This window comes from Scyliorhinus torazame, chromosome 7 (assembly GCF_047496885.1).
Source record: "Scyliorhinus torazame isolate Kashiwa2021f chromosome 7, sScyTor2.1, whole genome shotgun sequence".
Lineage (NCBI taxonomy): Eukaryota > Metazoa > Chordata > Chondrichthyes > Carcharhiniformes > Scyliorhinidae > Scyliorhinus > Scyliorhinus torazame.
The window spans coordinates 61,178,826-61,199,573 of record NC_092713.1 but is presented as its reverse complement, the minus strand read 5'-3'; the positions used below and the strand labels follow the sequence as shown (position 1 = coordinate 61,199,573).

The window sequence follows — 20,748 nt, the reverse complement described above, 5'->3', positions numbered from 1 at the left end:
TACGAGCTTTGTATGGGCGGGAAAGACCCCGAGGGTAAAGAGGGGGTTCCTGCAGCGCAGTAGGGACAGAGGGGGATTGGCACTGCCGAGTCTGAGTGACTACTATTGGGCTGCCAACGTGTCGATGGTCCGTAAGTGGATGAGGGAAGAGGAAGGTGCGGCGTGGAAAAGGCTGGAGATGGCGTCCTGTAAGGGAACAAGCCTGAAAGCACTGGCGACGCTACCGTTCTCCCCGAAAAGGTACATCACAAACCCAGTGGTGGTGGCGACCTTGAAGATCTGGGGGCAGTGGAGATGACACAGGGGAGTGACAGGTGCCTCGGTGTGGTCCCCGATAAGGAACAACCACAGGTTCGTCCCTGGGAGGATAGATGGGGGATTTCAATGTTGGCAGCGAGCAGGAATTAGGAAGCTGAAGGACCTGTTTGTGGACGGGACGTTTGCGAGTTTGGGAGCATTGGAAGAAAAATATAAGTTGCCACCAGGGAATGCTTTCCTATACATGCAAGTGAGGACATTTACGAGGCAACAGGTGAGGGAATTTCCGCAGCTCCCGACGCAAGGGATCCAGGATAGAGTGATTTTGGGGGCATGGGTTGGAGAAGGTAAAGTGTCGGAAATATACAGGGAGATGAGAGACGAGGGGGAGACGATGGTAGAGGAGCTGAAGGGAAAATGAGAAGAGGAGCTGGGGGAAGAGATTGAGGAGGGGCTGTGGGCAGATGCCCTAAGCAGGGTAAATTCCTCGTCCTCATGTGCCAGGCTTAGCCTGATTCAATTTAAGGTTCTACACAGGACGCACATGACGGGAGCAAGACTGAGCAGGTTTTTTGGGGTGGAGGATAGGTGTGGGAGGTGCTTGGGAAGCTCGGCGAACCACACCCACATGTTCTGGTCGTGTCCGGCACTGCATGGGTTCTGGGAGGGTGTGGCAAGAGTGGTCTCAAAGGTGGTGGAGGTCCGGGTCAAACCAAGCTGGGGGTTAGCTATATTTGGGGTTGCAGAAGAACCGGGAGTGCAGGAGGCGAAAGAGGCCGACGTTTTGGCCTCTGCGTCCCTAGTAGCCCGGCGAAGGATTCTACTTATGTGGAAAGAAGCGAAGCCCCCGGGTGTGGAGGCCTGGATAAACGACATGGCAGGGTTCATAAGACTGGAGTAAATAAAATATGCGTTAAGAGGATCGGCTCAGGGGTTCACCAGGTGGTGGAAACCGTTTCTTGACTATCTCGCGGAACGATAATGGAAAAACAGAACAGACAGCAGCAGCAACCCGGGGGGGGGGGGGGGGGGGGGGTTACTTTGTGTTTTGTTTTTTGTATTTCTTTCTGTCTTTATGCTAGTTGTGGATAATTGCTTCTTGTGTAATACTTTTTTCTCATTTGTTGTTAGTTTAATATATTATTTAAATAACAGTTAATGTACATTTTATTATTATTAAGTTGTAAAAATGGAAAATTTTTGTTTGAAAAACTTAGATAAAATATATTTTTAAAAATTTTAAAAATGTAACTCAAATTTTGCTTTAAAGTGGCCTGGGGAAAACTTTGAACACGGACTACATTTTTGAGAGATTTTCTGCAACACAATCTAAAGAAAGGGGCTTTATTTAATTCTGACTGTTACAAATTATAAACTAAAAGGAAAAATAACAAATTATTTACAGTAGCATGACACACTTGCCTTGATTTTTGCGACATTGCAATCAGTATCATCCAGTATGGAATTTAGCTGAGTGTCCCAGTTCATGTTCTGTTTCAGGAATGTAAACATAGCTTATGTCAATAGCAACCTCAAATACATGACCAAACAGTATATTAGTCAACAAATTTTACATTTTTTTAAAAAACAGGTTGCTATTGCTGCCAATGATAAAATAGCTAATGTCCCATGAATTTAGAAACAAAAATATCCATTTTATTTTTTAAGTGGGGCTACACTAATATTAAGATAATAATTTAAGATAATAATTTACCCATTTCTGTAGTGACTGTAATGTAGACCAGATAAGAAAGCACACAAGCCAAAGAAAGAACCATTACGAGGGGTGATCGAAAGCTTTGTCAAAGAGGTGGGTTTTAAGAAGGGTCTTAAAGGAGGAGATGGAAAGGCAGAGAGGTTAAGAACGGGAATGCAAGAGGGATGAGATTCCTATAGTTGAGGCAGAATAATAATCTTTATTCGTGTCACTAAACAGCTGGCTTGTAATGCAGAACAATGCCAGCAGCGCGGGTTCAATTCCCGTACCAGCCTCCCTGAACAGGCGCCAGAATGTGGGGACTAGGGGCTTTTCATAGTAATTTAATTGAAGCCTACTTGTGACAATAAGCGATTATTATTATTAATATATTATTAAGTAGGCTTACATTAACAATGCAATGAAGTTACTGTGAAAATTCTCTAGTCACCACACTATGGTGCCTGTTCGGGTACACTGAGGGAGAATCAGAATGTCCAATTCACCAAACAAGCATAACATTCGGGATTTGTGGGAGGAAATCGGAGCACCAGGGGGAAACCCATGCAGACACGGAGAGAACATACGGACTCCGCATAGACAGTGACCCAAGCCGGGAATCGAATCCGGGTCCCTGCCGCTGTGAAGCAACAGTGCTAACCACTGTGCTACCGTACCACCCATGAAGGAATGAAGAACGTGAAGAGACCAGAATTGGAAGCAGGGCTGGAGAAGGTTACAGAGATAAGGAGGAACAAGTCCATAAAGAGGTTCAAACCAAAGGAAAGGAAATTTAAATTTGATGCTGTGAGAGAGCCAGAAGCCAAAACAAATCAGAAATCACAGGGTAATGGGTGACCTGTGACCTCTACCAGCTAGAAAGACAAGGGCAGCAGAAACACGGGAGCACTATTCCCGTCAAGCTTTGTGCCATCCTGACTGTTCTCTCACACCATTGGGTCCACATTCTGGAACTCCCAGTTCTTAAAAAAAATATATATATATTTTATGGAGGTATTTCTTTGGCATTATAATAGCAACAAAATAAACAATGTACATAACAAGAAAAATATTAACATAGTGCAAATACCACCTCCCTCTTCCACAGGTCCCACCATTACTTACCCCCCTAATCAAAGCTAGCCTAGCACCCCCCCCCCCCCCGCCCTTCTGCTGATGATTAATTCTCTGCGAGGAAGTCGACGAATGGTTGCCACCTCTGGGTGAACCCCAACAGAGACCCTCTCATGGTGAACTTAATTTTCTCCAGGCAGAGGAAGCCAACCATGTCCGATAGCCAGGTCTCTGATTTTGGGGGCTTCGAGTCCCTCCATGCCAGTAATATCCACCTCTGGGCTACCAGGGAAGCAAAGGCCAGAACATCTGCCTCTTTCTCCTCCTGGATTCCCAGATCCTGCGACACCCCGAAAATAGTCACCTCTGGACTCACTGCCACCCTCGTATTTAATACCTTGGACATGATGTCGGCAAATTCCTGCCAAATCCCCCTCAGTTTTGGCCATGCCCAGAACATGTGGACATGGTTCGTTGGCTCCCCCGCACATTTTACACACCTGTCTTCCACCTCAAAGAATCTGCTCATCCGGGCCACTGTCATGTGAGCCCGGTGAACTACCTTAAATTGGATCAGGCTGAGCCTGGCACATGTTGCGGTCGCGTTGACCCTACTCAGCACGTCTGCCCAAAGGCCCTCCTCTAACTCTCCCCACCAGCTCCTCCTCCCATTTTTGCTTCAGCTCCTCGGTCTGCATCTCCTCTGATCCCATAAGCTCTTTATGGTCCGAGATGCTCCCCTCTCCTATCCATCCTCTAGAAACCACCCTATCCTGAATCCCCCTTGGTGGCAGGAGTGGGAAGGTTGGTACCTGCCTCCGCAGAAAGTCCCGCACCTGCAGATATTGAAATTCATTTCGTCCAGCCAATGCAAACTTCTCCTCCAGCGCCCCCATACTCAGAAGCTTCCTTCTATAAACAAGTCCCCCATACTCTCGATAGAAGGCAGAGAGTAGCAATGGTAGGATGCTTTTCTAATTGGAGGGCTGTGACTAGTGGTGTTCCGCAGGGATCAGTGCTGGGACCTTTGCTGTTTGTAGTATATATAAATGATTTGGAGGAAAATGTAACTGGTCTGATTAGTAAGTTTGCAGACGACACAAAGGTTGGTGGAATTGCGGATAGCGATGAGGACTGTCAGAGGATACAGCAGGATTTAGATTGTTTGGAGACTTGGGCGGAGAGATGGCAGATGGAGTTTAATCCGGACAAATGTGAGGTAATGCATTTTGGAAGGTCTAATGCAGTAGGAAATATACAGTGAATGGTAGAACCCTCAAGAGTATTGAAAGTCAGAGAGATCTAGGTGTACAGGTCCACAGGTAACTGAAAGGGGTAACACAGGTGGAGAAGATAGTCAAGAAGGCATACGGCATGCTTGCCTTCATTGGCCGGGGCATTGAGTATAAGAATTGGCAAGTCATGTCGCAGCTGTATAGAACCATAGTTAGGTCACACTTGGAGTATAGTGTTCAATTCTGGTCGCCACACTACCAGAAGGATGTGGAGGCTTTAGAGAGGGTGCAGAAGAGATTTACCAGAATGTTGCCTGGTATGGAGGGCATTAGCTATGAGGAGCGGTTGAATAAACTCGGTTTGTTCTCATTGGAACGACGGAGGTTGAGGGGCGACCTGATAGACGTCAACAAAATTATGAGGGGCATAGACAGAGTGGATAGTCAGAGGCTTTGCCCCAGGGTAGAGGGGTCAATTACTAGGGGGCATAGGTTTAGAGGAGATGTACGAGGCAAGTCTTTTTACACAGAGAGGATAGTGGGTGCCTGGAACTCGCTACCGGAGGAGGTGGTGGAAGCAGGGATGATAGTGACATTTAAGGAGCATCTTGACAAATACATGAATAGGATGGGAATAGAGGGATACAGACCCAGGAAGTGTAGAAGATTGTAGTTTAGTCGGGTAGCATGGTCGGCATGGGCTTGGAGGGCTGAAGGGCCTGTTCCTGTGCTGTACTTTTCTTCGTTCTTTGTTCTTTATCCCCGCTCTCCGCCAAATTCGGAACCCCCGTCCATCCTCCCCGGGGCAAACCGGTGAATATCGCAGGGTGGGGAACTCTCAGTTCTAACAGCACTGTGGGTGTACCTACACAACATGGACTGCAATGGGTTAAGGTAGCATCTTCACCACTACCTACTCAAAATGGCAATAAATGTTGGCCTAGCCAGTGAGTTCCAAATCCTGCGAAAAGCAAAATAAAATAAAAAAGGACTGGGAGGGGGAGGGGGGGGTGGTGATGATGATGAGGGTTTGACAGTAGATGGGCTGGAGCAGGGGCATTGACAAGTGATGTTAGAAAAATGCAAGTAGCATCCTTTGTGATGGAGAGAATATGAGACTGGAAACTGTTTTGGACCAAGCACACAGTTGAATTTGGAAATCCCAATTCAACCCAAAATCCCACCCAACCCACTCCAGTAGCCAAGGGAAGTAACGGCATCAGCAAGAAGGGTGCCGAGTTCGTGATGGGGGATGAAGCCAACAGCTTCTGTTTTCCCAATGTGAAAATGTAGGAAATTGTTGCTCATCCTAGACAAAGTCAGATAAGCAGTCTGAGAACACAGGGTTTTGGGGAGAAAAGTATTAAGACATAATTATGTTTATAATGTTTATTTAAGTCTCTCTTCAAAATAGGAAGTTAGGAATTTTAGGTTAGGTTAATTGGCTGATTAGTAGAAACCAGTGATGTTGCCCAGATGGAAGAACAAATTAGTTATTAACTAGATATATTCTTATTTAGCCCAACAATACAACCACTTCTATCCTGTCAAAATGTCTCTTATGACATCAAAGTGCAACTGAGTCCTAACATTCTTCAGTTGAATGAGAAGTATTAAGATTTACCATTTGGTTTCTGTTACACTTCAATACTTGCCACTGATTACCCAGCTCCTCCATCTGACAATCACTCATGTTGAACAAAACTATGATGTGGAGATGCCGGCATTGGACTGGGGTGAGCACAGTAAGTCTTACAACACCAGGTTAAAGTCCAACAGGTTTGTTTCAAACACTAGCTTTCTGAGCACTGCTCCTTCCTCAGGTGAATCATTCACCTGAGGAAGCAGTGCTCCGAAAGCTAGGGTTTGAAACAAACCTGTTGGACTTTAACCTGTTGTAAGACTTCTTACTGAACAAAACTATGTACAGCCTTTGAAATGTGCTCAATATTTTTCTTTTAAATAATTTTTATTAAGCTTTTCACAAAATATCAACAGAATGGAAAAGAAACCCAACAGAATTAAATGTAAAACACAGTAAGACAACCCCCGTGCCCCCCCTCCCCCTGTACATAAATAATAAATTAACACCCCAAATTAACACAAAGCAAACATAGTAAATATATACAGCCCCTCAGATCCCCCAGTGCAAATAACAAAAAAGAATAGCACCCCCCCCCCCCCGGGTTGCTGCTGCTACTGACCCTTATCTACCGTTCTGCCACGAAGTCCAAGAACGGTTGCCACCGCCTGAAGAACCCTTGTACCAATCCCCTTAAGGCGAATTTCACCCGCTCCAATTTAATAAACCCCGCCATATCGTTGATCCAAGATTCCACGCTTGGGGGGCCTCGCATCCCTCCACTGAAGAAGAATCCTTCGCTGGGCTACCAGAGACGCAAAGGCCAGAATACCGGCCTCTTTCGCCGCCTGCACTCCCAGCCCCTCTGCAACCCCAAATATTGCGAGCCCCCAGCCCGGCTTGACCCTGGATCCTACCACCCCCGACACCGTCCTCGCTACCCCCTTCTAAAATTCCTCCAGCGCTGGGCATGCCCAGAACATATGGGTGTGATTTGCTGGGCTCCCCAAGCACCGAACACACCTGTACTCTCCCCCAAAGAACCGACTCATCCTTGTCCCGGTCATGTGTGCCCTGTGCAGCACCTTAAACTGTATGAGGCTGAGCCTCGCGCACGAAGAGGGAAGAGTTCACCCTCCCTAGGGCATCAGCCCACGTCACCTTTTCGATCTCCTCCCCCAACTACTCCTCCCACTTACCTTTCAACTCCACCACCGAGGCCTCCTCCTCCTCCTGCATCACCTGGTAAGTTTCCGAGATCTTCCCCACTCCAACCCACCCCTCCGAGAGCACCCTGTCCTGTACTGTGCGTAGCAATAGCCGTGGGAATCCCACCACTTGCCGCCTGGCAAATGCTCATAGCTGCAAATATCTGAAGGTGTTCCCCGGGGGGAGCCCATACTTCTCCTCCAGCTCCCCCAGGCTCGCGAACTTCCCGTCCACAAACAGGTCCCCCAACCTTCCTATCCCTGCCCTGTGCCACCCCGAAAACCCTCCATCTATTCTCCCTGGGACACACCGGTGGTTCCCTCGTATTGGGGTCCACACCGAGGCCCCAATTTCCCCCCTGTGCCACCTCCACTGCCCCCAGATTTTAAGGGTAGCCGCCACTGCCGGGCTCCTGGTATACCTCATTGGAGGGAGCGGCAGCGGCACCGTTGCCAGCGCCTCCAGACTCGTACCCTCACAAGACGCCGTCTCCAGCCTCTTCCATGCAGCCCCCTCCCCCTCCATCACCCACTTGCGCACCATCGCCGCATTGGCGGCCCAGTAGTACCCACAGAGGTTGGGCAGCGTCAGACCCCCCTATCCCTACTCCGCTCCAGGAATACCCTTCTCAACCTCGGGAGTCCCTCGCGCCCACACAAACCCCGTTATGCTCCTGTTAACCCGCCTAAAAAAGGCCTTCGGGATAAACACGGGGAGGCACTGGAACAGGAACAAAAACCTTGGGAGCACAGTCATCTTAACTGACTGCGCCCTACCCGCCAAGGACAGCGTCCCACCTCTTGAACTCCTCCATTTGCTCCAACAGCCTTGTGAAATTGAGTCTATGCAGGGCCCCCCAGCTCCTGGCCACCTGGCCCCCCAAATACCTGAAGCTCCTCGCCGCCCTTTTTAGTGGGAGCGCGTCTATCCCCCTCTCCTGGTCCCCTGGGTGAACCACGAACAACTCGCTCTTCCCCATGTTGAGCTTGTACCCTGAGAAATCCCCGAACTCCCTGAGGAACCTCATTACCTCCGGCATTCCCACCACCGGGTCCGTCACATATAGCAGCAAGTCGTCTGCATAGAGCGACACCCCCCTCTGCTCCTCCCCACCCCGCGCCAACCCCCTCCAGTTCCTCGACTCCCTCAGTACCATAGCCAGGGGTTCAATCGCCAATGCGAAGAGCAGGGGGGACAAGGGACACCCCTGCCTCGTCCCTCGATGCAACCGAAAGTACTCAGGCCTCCTCTTGTTCGTTGCCACACTCGCCATCGGGACCGCGTACAACAGCCTAACCCACCTGACAAACCCCTCCCCAAACCCGAACCTCTTCAACACCTCCCACAAGTACCCCCACTCTACCCTATCGAAGGCCTTCTCGGCGTCCATCTCCGCCTCCCCGGCATCATAATACCGTTCAGGAGCCTCCGCACATTCGCGTTCAACTACCTCCCCTTCACAAACCCCGTCTGATCCTCATGGATGACCTGCGGCACACAATCCTCCATTCTCGTAGCTAAGATCTTCGCCAGTACCTTGGCACTCCGTTTAATAGCGAAATCGGCCTTTAAGACTCACACTGCAGGGGACCCTTGTCTCGCTTCAGGATCAAGGAGATCAGTGCCCGGGACATCGTCGGGGGCAATGCCCCCCCCCCCTCCCATGCCTCACTGAAGGTCCTAACTAGCAACGGGCCCAGCAGGTCCACATATTTCTTGTAGAATTCGACTGGGAAACCGTCCGGCCCCGGTGCCTTCCCCACCTGCATGCTCCCTATCCCTCTAGCCAGCTCCTCCAGCCCAATCGGGGCCCCAAATCCCGCCACCAGCTCCTCCTCCACCTTCGGAAACCTCAATTGATTCAGAAAGCGGCCCATCCCTCCCTCCTCCAGTGAGGGCTCGGACCGATAGTTCCTCATAAAAGTCCCTGAAGACCCCATTGATGCCAACTCCACTCTGCACCACACTCCCTCCCCTATCCTTAACTCCCCTGATCTCCCTAACTGCGTCCCACTTCCGAAGCTGATGCGCCAGCATCCGACTTGCCTATTCCCCATACTCATAAATCGCCCCCTGGGCCTTCCTCCACTGCACCTCTGCCTTCCTGGTGGTCAACAAGTCGAATTCGGCCTGGAGGCTGCGCCTCTTCCTCAACAGTCCCTCCTCAGGCACCTCCGCATACCTCCTGTCTACCCTCACCATCTCCCCCACCAGACTCTCCCTCTGCTCGCTCCTCTCCTTGTGGGCCCTAATGGAGATCAGCTCTCCCCTAACCACCACCTTCAGCGCCTCCCATACCATCCCCACTCGGACCTCTCCATTATCGTTGGCCTCCAGGTATGTCTCTATGCTTCCTCAGACCCTCTCACTCACCTCCTCGTCCGCCAACATCCCCACCTCCAAGCGCCACAACGGGCGATGGTCCCTCTCCTCCCCCAGCTCTAAGTCTACCCAATGCGGGGTGTGATCCGAAATGGCTATTGCCGAATACTCGGTATCCTCTACTCTCGCTAGCAGCACCCGACTCATAATAAAAAAGTCGATCCGGGAATAAGCCTTATGAACGTGCGAGAAGAATGAAAATTCCCTAGCTCCTGACCTTGCAAATCTCCAAGGGTCCACCCCTCCCATCTGGTCCATAAACCCCCTCAGCACCTTAGCCGCCGCCGGCTTCCTACCCGTCCTAGACCTGGAGCGATCCAGTGCCGGATCCAACACCGTGTTAAAGTCCCCCCCCCCATTATCAGGCCCCCCACTTCCAAGTCCGGGATCCGACCCAACATGCGCCGCATAAAACCCGCATCGCCCCAGTTCGGGGCATACACATTGACCAGCACCACCCTCTCCCCTTGCAGCTTACCGCTTACCATTACGTACCTACTGCCATTGTCCGTCACAATGCTCGACGCCTCGAACGACACCCTCTTTCCCACCAAGATCGCCACCCCCCAATTTTTGGCATCCAGCCCCGAATGAAACACCTGACCTACCCACCCTTTCCTCAATCTTACCTGGTCTGCCACCTTCAGGTGTGTCTCCTGGAGCATGACCACATCCGCCTTCAGCCCCTTCAGGTGCGCGAACACCCGGGCCCGCTTGACCGGCCCGTTTAGTCCCCTTACATTCCAGGTTATCAGCCGGATCAGGGGCTACCTGCCCCCCCTCCCCCGGCGACTAGCCATAACCCCTCCTCGGCCAGCCACGCGCCCGCACCCCACGCCCGGCCCGTTTCCCACGGCGGCAGACACCCGTCCCAATCCCCTCTACTCACTCCAGCTCCCCCTTGGCCATAGCAGCAGCAACCCGGTTCCCCCCCCACCCAGGACCCCTCCCAGCTGCTTTACTCCCCCCATTGCACTCCCGCAAGTCAGCTGACTCCTGCTGACCCCGGCGACTCCCGCCTCTCCTTCAACTCCTCCCATTGTGGGACATACTCTCCTCCTCCATTACCCATCCGCAGGCGCTCCACCTCCCCCTTCCATCCCAAGCGCGGGAAACAACCCTCGCTTCCCCGCCGCCCCGGCCCCCTCCAGTCTTCAGCACGGGTAAAAGCCCGCACTTTCCACCTACCCGGCCCCACCACCTCTGACGCAGCTCCTTTTACAGGCTCAGTCCCCTCACCCCCAACTCGGGCCTCCCCCTCCCCCGCGGGGCCTCATCCCCCTACCAGTCATCCACCCTACTGGCCATCCACTCCTGCTCCATTTACTTACCCCCCTCCGACAGCCCCCCTGACAGCCCCAACCAAAACACTGCACAACCCACCCTAACCACCCGAACCAAAACGAAACAAGAGCAAAGAACCCCCCCCCCCCCCTCAAAATGTCACACATCAACAGCAATCCCCAACCACCCATCCCGACCCTCAATTTGTGTCCAGCTTCTCGGCCTGAACAAAGGCCCACGCCTCCTCCGGAGACTCAAAATAATGGTGCTGGTCCTTGTAGGTGACCCACAGTCGCGCCGGCTGCAGCATGCCAAACTTCACCCCCTTCCTGTGCAGCACCGCCTTCGCCCGATTGTACCCGGTGTAACACCATCGATCACACACGAGGCGAGACGTAGAGAACTTCAATCGAGGCTTTATTGAGCAGACTTGTTCAGACTTGTTCCCCAGCAGCTCAGTCACAGAATGCAGCTGCGGGGAGTAAACCGGGTTCTTATACCCCGCCTATCTGGGTGGAGCCCAGTAGGCGGCAGATCCAATCGGGACCCAGCATCTGTCCTCCAATAGCTCCTCGGCATTCATGGTGTACCGTATTACTCCTAATACATACCACCACACCCGGCCCTCTTCTTTGCCACCTCCGCACTCCTGGTATATTCGAACCTCCGCGTTCTCCCACCTGCTGCTCCTCTCTTTCTTGGCCCACCTGAGCATGCACTCCCGGTAAGCAAACCGATGGAACCACACCAGCACTGCCCACGGAGGCTTGTTAGCCTTGGGCCTCCTCGCCAACAGTCTATGGGGCCCCTTCCAGCTCCAGGCGCCCCTGGAAGGACCCCGCTCCCATCAGCGGGTTCAACATAGTGACCACATAGGCCCCCATGTCTGACCCCTCCAGGAGGCCCAGAATCCGCAAATTCTTCCGCCTCAACCGATTCTCCATCTCCTCGAACCGTTCCTGACATTTTTTGTGGAGTGCCTCGCAGATCGCCACCCCCTGGGCAGTCTGGGTGTCAAGCAGCTTATCGATAGAAGCCTTCATCGGCTCCAGCAGGTCCGCTTTAATCTCCCTGAAGCAGTGCTGGATAACCTCTTGCTGCTCCTGCGCCCACTGCATCCATGCTGCCTGGTCCCCGCCCAGCCGCCATTTTGCTGTTCTTCCCTCGCACCTTCTTCGGGTCCACTACCACTTTTTTAGTCGCCCCGTTCCTGGTACAAGCCATATACTGTCGGGGAACTATTGCAAACTCCTTCCCACACTGGGAAACGTCGAATAAGTGCTGTTTGGGGCCCTGAAAAGAGCCCAAAAGTCAATTTCTAGCGGGAGCTGCCGAATCTGCGACTTAGCTCCGCATAGCCACAACCAGAAGCCACCAAATGTGCTCAATATTAAACTACACATTGTCTCCATCACCAAGTTCCCTTACTGCCACCGTTTTTTGTTTGGTTTCATTCCACCTTGGTCTTTAAAACTCTAATCAGTGCAGTTGTCACTTTAATAATCTTTATTGCCACAGTGCAATAAAGTTATCGTGAAAAGCCCCTAGTCACCACATTCCGGCACCTGTTCGGGTACACAGAGGGAGAATTCAGAATGCCCAAATTTACCTAAAAGCAGACTCAAATACTTCAATGCTGTCTATGATGACCTTCTTATCAACGAGCCTCCATAAATTCCAATTTGTCCAAAATGCATCTGTCCATATCCTACCCATAATAATTCAAACTCACCCAGCAGCTCGACATCTACACCGTCTCCCTGCACCAGAATGCATTCAATTTAACGGGCGACGCTACTACCTCTGAATGAAATGAAAATCGCTTATTGTCACAAGTAGGCTTCAAATGAAGTTACTGTGAAAAGCCCCTAGTCGCCACATTCTGGCGCCTGCTCGGGGAGGCTGTTACGGGAACAATTAGTTGGTTAAGATGAGGTTTAAGAGTTCAGCTCAGCATCCATCAGGTATTGCAAATGGTCAGATTCAGTTTGAGGGGGTAGATGGAGTTAGCAGCAGGAACCAAAAGCAAATGACTTTGCGTCTTTCCTACAGCGAGCTGGAGGAAGTTGTGATTAATTTCGGAGTTGATGTAGCAACAACAGTCTGACAACAGATCTGGCATCGTATCATTCGCGGGTGAAAATTCATCCCAAACCAATGATGTCGCTAAAATGAAGACAAGGAAGAGAAGAACATCCAGGAGGTAGCTTAGAAGTGGGCAATGCAAAAGGGAAAGGAGATCTCATTGTTGGAAATGGAACTGCTGCATTTGGATATTGGGAAGATAACAGCAGTCTCTGGACAACAGTGAAGGAAGAGTCTTTGCAGAAGGCTAACCCCATATCAAACTCTGTGGAAGAGGGAAGCTTAAATAATACAGGCCCTTAACCTTCACCAACTGTGGTGTCGCCATTTTCACTAAAAACATTGGGCTAAGTTGATATTTCACAGAGTATAAACGCTGCACTCGAGCCCATGGTTCTTACTGCAGCAAAGCCTGGCCTTGCTTGCCGTTAGGAGGACGCGGTGTGAAGAACACAACATTCACTCACCTCAGCGGCTCCCCGAAGTTTAAATGAGCGTCGCTTCGCGTGACGCCAGGACGTATGGTGCCGGGCCGTCTGGGAGTTGTAGTTTGTAATTGCCCTTGAGCCGGATATTGCGTCACAGCACCATGAGGTCATGGCGGCTGCAATACAGCAGCAGCTGAGCGCGTTTTTGGGTCCGCTCGGCTTCGAGTGCCACCCGTTCAAGGTAAATACACCTCGGATAGCAGGCCCCTGGGCGGTGTAATATGGAGGAGGGGTGCGATATGGGGGGAGAGGGGCGGGGCATGGGGTGGGGCAATGTGGGTGAGGTGATGGGTTGGGATGGATTTGGGGGGGGGGGTGTAAATTTCGGGTTGACTCCCGTTGTTAGTATTCAGTGCAACTTGAAGTAGAATTTAGAGCATTTAAATGGTGGGTGGGATTCTCCGCTGTGAGACGCTGTAAGTGTTAACGTCGATGCAGAATTTGTGGACTTTAACGACAGCAAAACTGGCGCTGCACCTCTACCGTTTCAGCTCACAGCGCCACGTGGAACACAATCGATTCTAATAAGAAACAGGGTGGAATTCGCCGTTTTTGCGATTGACACTCAGTAGGCTGACGGGCTGCAGCCGCACATATACACTTCACCCTACACAGACCATCCCAGCCAACAAGATGGCAGCGAGGAGAGCAGCCCCAAGGTTCATGGACGCAGAGCTCAAGACTCTCCTGGACGCCGTGGAAAAGAGGATGACCCTTTACCCCGGCCCAGGAAGGAGGCTGTCAGTTGCCGCCATTTGCCATGCCTGGGTGCGGGTGGCAGAGGTGCAACGGCGTGGGCAGTTGGCCATGTCATCTGGACCAGCCAGTAGTGCCGTAAAACATTGCATAACCTGCTCCAGGTGCATAGGGCAGAACCGTGTCCCTGCCACCCCCACCCAAAGGATGGGCAAACTCCCACAGTGCACCACATGCCGGTACCCATACCGGCTGCCATGGCCGGGTGACCTGGCCACTGAGACCACCAGCACTGGGCTGCATGCATCGGACTGTCTAACACTAATTTTCTGTTCCCCCCCCCCCCCCCCCCCCCAAAAAGGAGAAGGCCACGCACAAGCGCTGTGAGTGGGAGAAGCCAGAGGGAGACCGCCAGACCTGCGGCCCCTCACTGTCGCTGTCAAGAGAGCCCAGAGGAAAGGGAGGTCGCTGAGGTGGAGTTCGGCCACGGGCGAAGAAGTGAAACCCTGCTGAGTTGCGGTTCCCCATGACATGCGTATCAACGCCCCCCCTCCCCCCCCCCCCCCCCCCAAACCCATCGTTACCCCCAACCTACCCACACGCTCACCGTTCCATGGTCTAATCTTGCATCTTGTCCTGTGTGTTGCAGGACCTGCTAGTGATAGGGCGGGTCCATCTGGCATCCACCGCCCATAACCAGTGCCACAGCCGAGGCCCCCCCCCCATGAGCCAAGCAGCTAGGAGAGCAGCTCAGATGGCAGCCCTCTGCCCGAGAGGAGACCCTGGAGCTCGAGCTGGAGGATGACCCTCCAACACCTCCACCATCCCAGAGACACTCGCCTTGGTTGGGCACTTTAATGGAGAGGCATCTGGGCCACTATCTGGTGCGTGCCGCACAGCTGACCCGGTATAGCAGGTGGAGGTAGGAACACCGGAGGAGGCGGACGGTTGGAGTGTAGGCCGACTCCTGAAACTCCATTGGGCACCCTGAGGGAGAGAAGGTGCCCCCCCTCTCCCTCCCCCTCCTGTCCCTGGAGCATCTAGTGGGCAGCGGGCGGAACAAGGCGTCACCACACCACCTGGAACACCCGAGCAGCAGCTGGGCCCATTCAGGCCTGATCGCCCCAGAAGATGGCCGCCAATGGGGAACCAGTTTGCAGGACAGGAATCATAGCAGGCCGCCTCCACGCCTGCTGTAGTTTTTAATATATAGAGATTTTATCTGTATTCGTCTTTTTTAGTTTTTTTGCTGTTGGCTTTCTTATAACACTGCTTTGTGTTTTTTCCCCCCACAGATTGGTTGGTATAATGCTGTCTTACAACCCTCCTTCCACCTTCAGTACCCAGATGACACATTGGTCTTTGTTGTCCTCAGCACACCTCAGATGTTTGAGAAAGCCTTCAAACCTTTCATTGCAGACAAGCAATTATCCACTGTTCGAGACCCTATTGATGAGTGTGCTGTTCTTTATTTTTCACTTGTCAAAGAAGTAAATACGCATGTTTTACTTAATGTCTTTAATACTTAAGACCCGCTGAATGAATGGGAGTGTTAAATAGTATTTACTAGGAGATGTAACCGGGCCGGAGAGTGGAGCTGAGTCCACAAAGATCAGCCATGATCTCATTGAATGGCGGAGCAGGCTCGAGGGGCCAGATGGCCTACTCCTGTTCCTAGTTCTTATGTTCTTACATAACCCTTAATGTTGGTAATTATTTGATTGTCATATCGGGATATGTTGAGAATTTACTGCTACTAAAATGTTATTAAAATTTTTCAAATTTAATGTCACTATTTCTTAAAGTCTTGTCTTTTTTTTTTGCTGATTATTATTCACAATCGCTGATGCATTAATATAGCTTGTGTCTATATAGTACCAGCATGGTGCAAAAATATTAAACCCATTTTATGTCCAGAGTATTTAAGGAATTTGCTGAACCTTATGGGTTCGACATCGTCATCGCATTAAGTATAAAGTATAGTCGCCATAGTCCCAGATGACTATCAGCTGATTTTTTTCCCCCTTTGACAGGAAGAGCTGACTGGTGGTGAGTTAACCTGAGGATCACCACATGTCAGGTGAGGGGCAAGGTTGAAAAGATGGGGCCTTCATGAATAACCTCAGCCGGTACAGGAATTGAACCTGCGCTGTTGGCCTCGCTCTGTATTACAGACTGTCTGTCTAGCCAACTGAGCTAAACCGGCCCCCTCCCAAGGAGAGACAGGTTTATAGATGGGTCGAGATGATCAAGAACAGATAGAAAAAGTGGAGTTGAAGGGTTCTTGAATTCTGGAGGGTTTGCACATCAGGATCAATTTTGGAGGTGACAACATATAACAAGACTTTGGGGAGTCATGCGAGGTTGAAGATGGATTTTCTGACAAAGGATAGGCTTTGAAAGTTAAAAGGAAATTGGCAGGAGGAACTACTTGCATTATCAGCTAACTTAAGTGACCTGAAAGGAAATGTGGGGGGGTTAGTAGTTTACTGGGAATGGAATTGAGTGGGAAGGAATAGAGTTTTATTGATGAGTTGAGCTTAGAGAGAACATATGGGCTTAGAAACAAAACCTGATAGATTAGTATTAGGGCAATTAGTGGTTTGGCTTGGTCCACATGCAGGAAGACTGTAATTAGATCAAATATAATAATTTATTTAGGATATTGAGCATTTATGTAGTCAGTAAACTTGAGAATGTTGTGAATGATTTAACAAAGTTTTCTTTGAAAATATTACCGTTATTATTATGGATGCCATTTATCTGGTCCTTCAGAACTCTTACATTAAGAGAATAACATTTTCTTCTTTTCTTGCTCTAGAACTTCTCTGATCAGAGGATTGAAGCCATTCATGACTTTGAGATGCTTCCTAATCGAAAGCCAAAGGTTTTGGTACAGACAGCTGCACATGTGGCTGGAGCAACCTATTATTATCAAATGAAGCATGTGCAGCAAAACCCCTGGGGAGAAAAAGTAAGGGAGAGAGCAACTGTCTTCTGTGAAGGAGAGGAGGAACGCTTGCACTTTGCTTTGAATTGCCTACTTAAAAATGTTTCCAATAAGGCATGAACTTAGCAGTTTTGTGAATTGCAGCTGCAATCTGCATTTTGCCATTTGTTGGCTGAGAGCATTAACATATCAGCATGTAGCACCCCAGGTTTATCAAGGAGAATTATATGGAATGCATTGGCATATTTTACTGTTGATTAGATCTTGTCATTCATTGCCAGATCTGGCTGGTTGATTTGAGAAAGACTGCCTCTCCACGGCCAAAGTTTCCTACAATGCCAGGACAAAGAATAAATGGAAAGGAAGACCAATTTGTATTCTTCTTGATGAAGATTTGATTCTCCCTTCTCCTGTCTCACTACACGCCCACAGCTCTCAAGCCTTAACTACAATGTCATGTGTGGAGCTTGTGGATTTTAAAAATCTCCAAGCTAGAAATGCCCACATGGCAGCCTATCTGGTTCACTAATGTTCTTTGGGGAAGAAAATCTGCCATCCTCACTGGTCTGGCCAACATGTGACTCCAGACCCACAGCAATGTGATTGACTATTAAATGCCCTCTGAGCAAAGACCAAGGCAATTGGGGATGGGCAATAAATGCGAGACTAGCTAGCAACGCCCACAACCCATGAACAAATTTTAAAAATCAGCAGCTGCAAGCATCATATCCAGACTGTTTCTCAATAGTCATAAATTACCATTTCAGATGTGAGGTGTTCCGGCAACTCGGCTTGTAGGCCCATCCAAAATATTTATTTCCAAATAATGACACCATCTAGCTGTGATGTAATTTTCTTTTTCCCGTGGGATGTTGTCGGCATTTCTGGCAAGGCCAGTACTTATTGCCATCCCTAAAGGTCCCTGAGAATGTGGGGGTGAGCCATCTTGAACAGCTTGTAGTCCATCGGGTTCAGGGACAACTGTTGTTTGGGAGAGAATTCCAGGATTTTGACCCAGTGATAGCGAGGGAATAGTGATATAGTTCCAAGTCAGGATCGTGTGTGGCCTGAAGGGGAACTTGCAGGTGGTGGTGTTCTTAGATGGTAGAGGTCATGGACACTGCTGTGAAAGATACCTTAGTGAGTTGCTGCAAACATCTTATTGATGGTACTCTCTGCTGCCACTGCATAATAATATCCTTTATTAATGTCACAAGTAGGCTTACATTAACACTGCAATGAAATTACTGTGAAAATCCCAGGGGTGAAGGAAGTAAATGTTTACGGTGATGGGGTGCAAATCAAGCTAGCTGCTTTGACCTGGATGGTGTTGAGCTTCTTGAGTGTTGGAGCTGCATTCATCCAGGCTAATGGAAAGTATGCATCACACATCTGACCTGTCCCTTGTTAATGGTGGACAGAATTTGGGGAGTCAGGTGAATTGTTACTCCCCTCAGAATTCCCAGCCTCTGATCTGCGGTTGCAAACATATGGCTAGTCCAGTGCATTTACTGGTCCACACTAACCCACAGGATATTGATAGTGGAGGATTCATCAATGGTCATGGCATTGAATAGCAAGGGCCAATGGTTAGATTCTCTCCTGTTGGAGATGGTTATTGTCTAGAGCTTGTGTGATGTGACTGTTACTTGATACTTTATCAACCCAAGCCTGAATATTGTCCAGGTCTTGCTGCATGTGGACCCGGACTGTTTCTGTATCTGAGGAGTCGTGAATGATGCTGAACATTGTGCAATCATCAGCAAACATCTCCACTTTTGACCATAGGTGTCTTTTTGAAGTACATAAATAAGCTGCTTAGAAGGAATTGACTGGCATGATTTAAACCTGTGATCCCTTTCGTGGTAAGTTGCCTATCTCGACCAGTGGAATAGGTGGAAGACTTGGTGCTGCCATACAGGAGAGAAAAATAGTGGTGGAGCTTCTAGCAAACAGAGTGGCATTGTTAGAGGCCTGGGACTTGTTAGCTGTCATCTCTGCCAAGGATGGCATTTGGTACTAGAAAATGTTCTGTAGTTGGCATGGATATCTGGAAGGGATCTAGGCCTTAAAGTGGAAGAGCACTTTGGGGACATAGCATATTGAATCCAACATGTGGCATAAAGTAGTAGGAAAATAATTGATGTCTATTATTCCTCCCAAAATGAGTTTTCGATCTCAACTATGCCATTTGTGGGGAAAAGCCAGTGAGGAGTAAAAATCCTTCCTTGCAAGAAAGGAGAAATAACTGAGTCATATTGTTGAACCACTGGATGCCTTCAGGGCGCGTTTTATAGAGTGTCATTGAATAAGATCTGCCATTTGGTCATCTGTCCATCACATTAGCTGCATAAATCAATAAATGTCTTGCATTTAATAAAAAATATTAAATCATTTTCTTATAGAAAATGTACGGAGTGTGCATTCATCCACGCTATGGAGGCTGGTTTGCAATACGAGGAATCTTAATATTCCCAAATGTCCAGGTCCCATCCCTTGAGCAGAAGCTGCCTGTGGATTGTGTTTCAACAGATGAAAAAAAGATCCAATTACTTGAAAGCTTTAACTTTCACTGGAGAGACTGGACCTACCGCGATATCATTGATGTAGAAGAAAGGTACTCTGAAGAACAAAAACAATACTTTGCAACACCTCCTGCTGAAAGATTTAAACTACTTGGACTGAAAAGTAATATTTCAGGAGAAAATCAGCAAAGCAAAACACATGGAGCTTTTTAATATCTCCACTGTCATGAAGCCTAGATGACAACATTTGGTGAGAGGTTGGTGGAGGGGAAAGCGTATAGAGACTACTTACTCACTATTTAGCTGCTGAATAAATAAATTATGGGAGTAAAAAGGTTATTCTATTTTTGTGGGGGATAAATGTATGTTTTCATCTCAATGCCATAAAGTATGTTTTTAAAATATTTTATAAAAAGAACTCTGTTTTCTCTACATTGGCTTTAATTTTTATATGGTGATATTTTTAGTTTTCTATATAGTTATATATTGCTTTGAGTGGGGAAAACAAGTTTACATAGTTTAATATTGCTCAATCCAGTAACACAAAAATAATGCAATATTTGGAGATTTTCAGTGAGCTTGTTCACCAATAATATGTCATTCAGTTTATATTCTGGGTTTGCTTATTCAAGGTTGTTTATTCAAAACGTAATGTGGAAGCCAATACATGGAAACTAATACAGAATAAGTCACAGCATGGAAACAAGCCATTTGGCCCAACTAGTCTGTCAGCTTTTATCTTCCACCTGTGAACACGGTTCTATCTGTCCATTCTGATCTTGAATGTTGACATAGATTCTGCTGACCCTGGAAGTGAGCAATAAAACTCCAATGTACACACAAGTCTCTGTATGATACAAATACTTTGTGAAAAAGTAACATGAAAACCAATGAAAAATCTAAAATAAATGTTTACTTTTAGAAATCATTTTGGAGAGTCCCACTGAATATATTTCAAATTCTGCCTTTTTATAAATTGTAAAATTACTGCAAACAATTGTAAAACAGTATGTTACAGTATGAGCTCCCACACCTAACTCCTGTCCTTCAAATTTACAACAAAAGCAACTCCACACCTGTAATCTAAAATAATAATAATAAACTTTATTATTGTCACAAGTAGCCTCACATTAACGCTGCAATGAAGTTACTGTGAAAAACCTCTAGTCGCCACACTCTGGCGCCTGTTCGGGTACACGGAGGGAGAATTCAGAATGTCCAATTCACCTAACAGCACGTCTTTTGGGACTTGTGGGAGGAAACCGGAGCACCTGGAGGAAACCC

At 48.9% G+C, this 20,748-nt stretch overlaps 2 protein-coding genes across 2 annotated transcripts in view; one reads left to right on the top strand and one right to left on the bottom strand.

Moving 5' to 3' along the window:
• Positions 1–13,331, bottom strand: part of LOC140426255 (uncharacterized) — an 85,452-nt gene extending 72,121 nt beyond the window's left edge. Inside the window, exons 1-2 of the mRNA XM_072510780.1 lie at positions 13,273–13,331; positions 1,681–1,749 (exon numbers count right to left, since the gene is read on the bottom strand). Of these exons, the coding sequence (XP_072366881.1) occupies positions 1,681–1,746 (66 nt within the window). The 5' untranslated portion in view covers positions 1,747–1,749; positions 13,273–13,331. The remainder of the gene's footprint in view (positions 1–1,680; positions 1,750–13,272) is intronic.
• Positions 13,332–13,346: 15 nt separating this feature from the next.
• Positions 13,347–20,392, top strand: mmachc (metabolism of cobalamin associated C). The gene is made up of 4 exons (XM_072510781.1): positions 13,347–13,474; positions 15,285–15,479; positions 16,811–16,963; positions 19,345–20,392. Exons 1-4 carry the CDS (start codon positions 13,403–13,405, stop codon positions 19,675–19,677), a joined length of 753 nt encoding a protein of 250 aa, XP_072366882.1. The 5' UTR covers positions 13,347–13,402; the 3' UTR covers positions 19,678–20,392.
• The last annotated feature ends 356 nt before the right edge of the window (positions 20,393–20,748 follow it).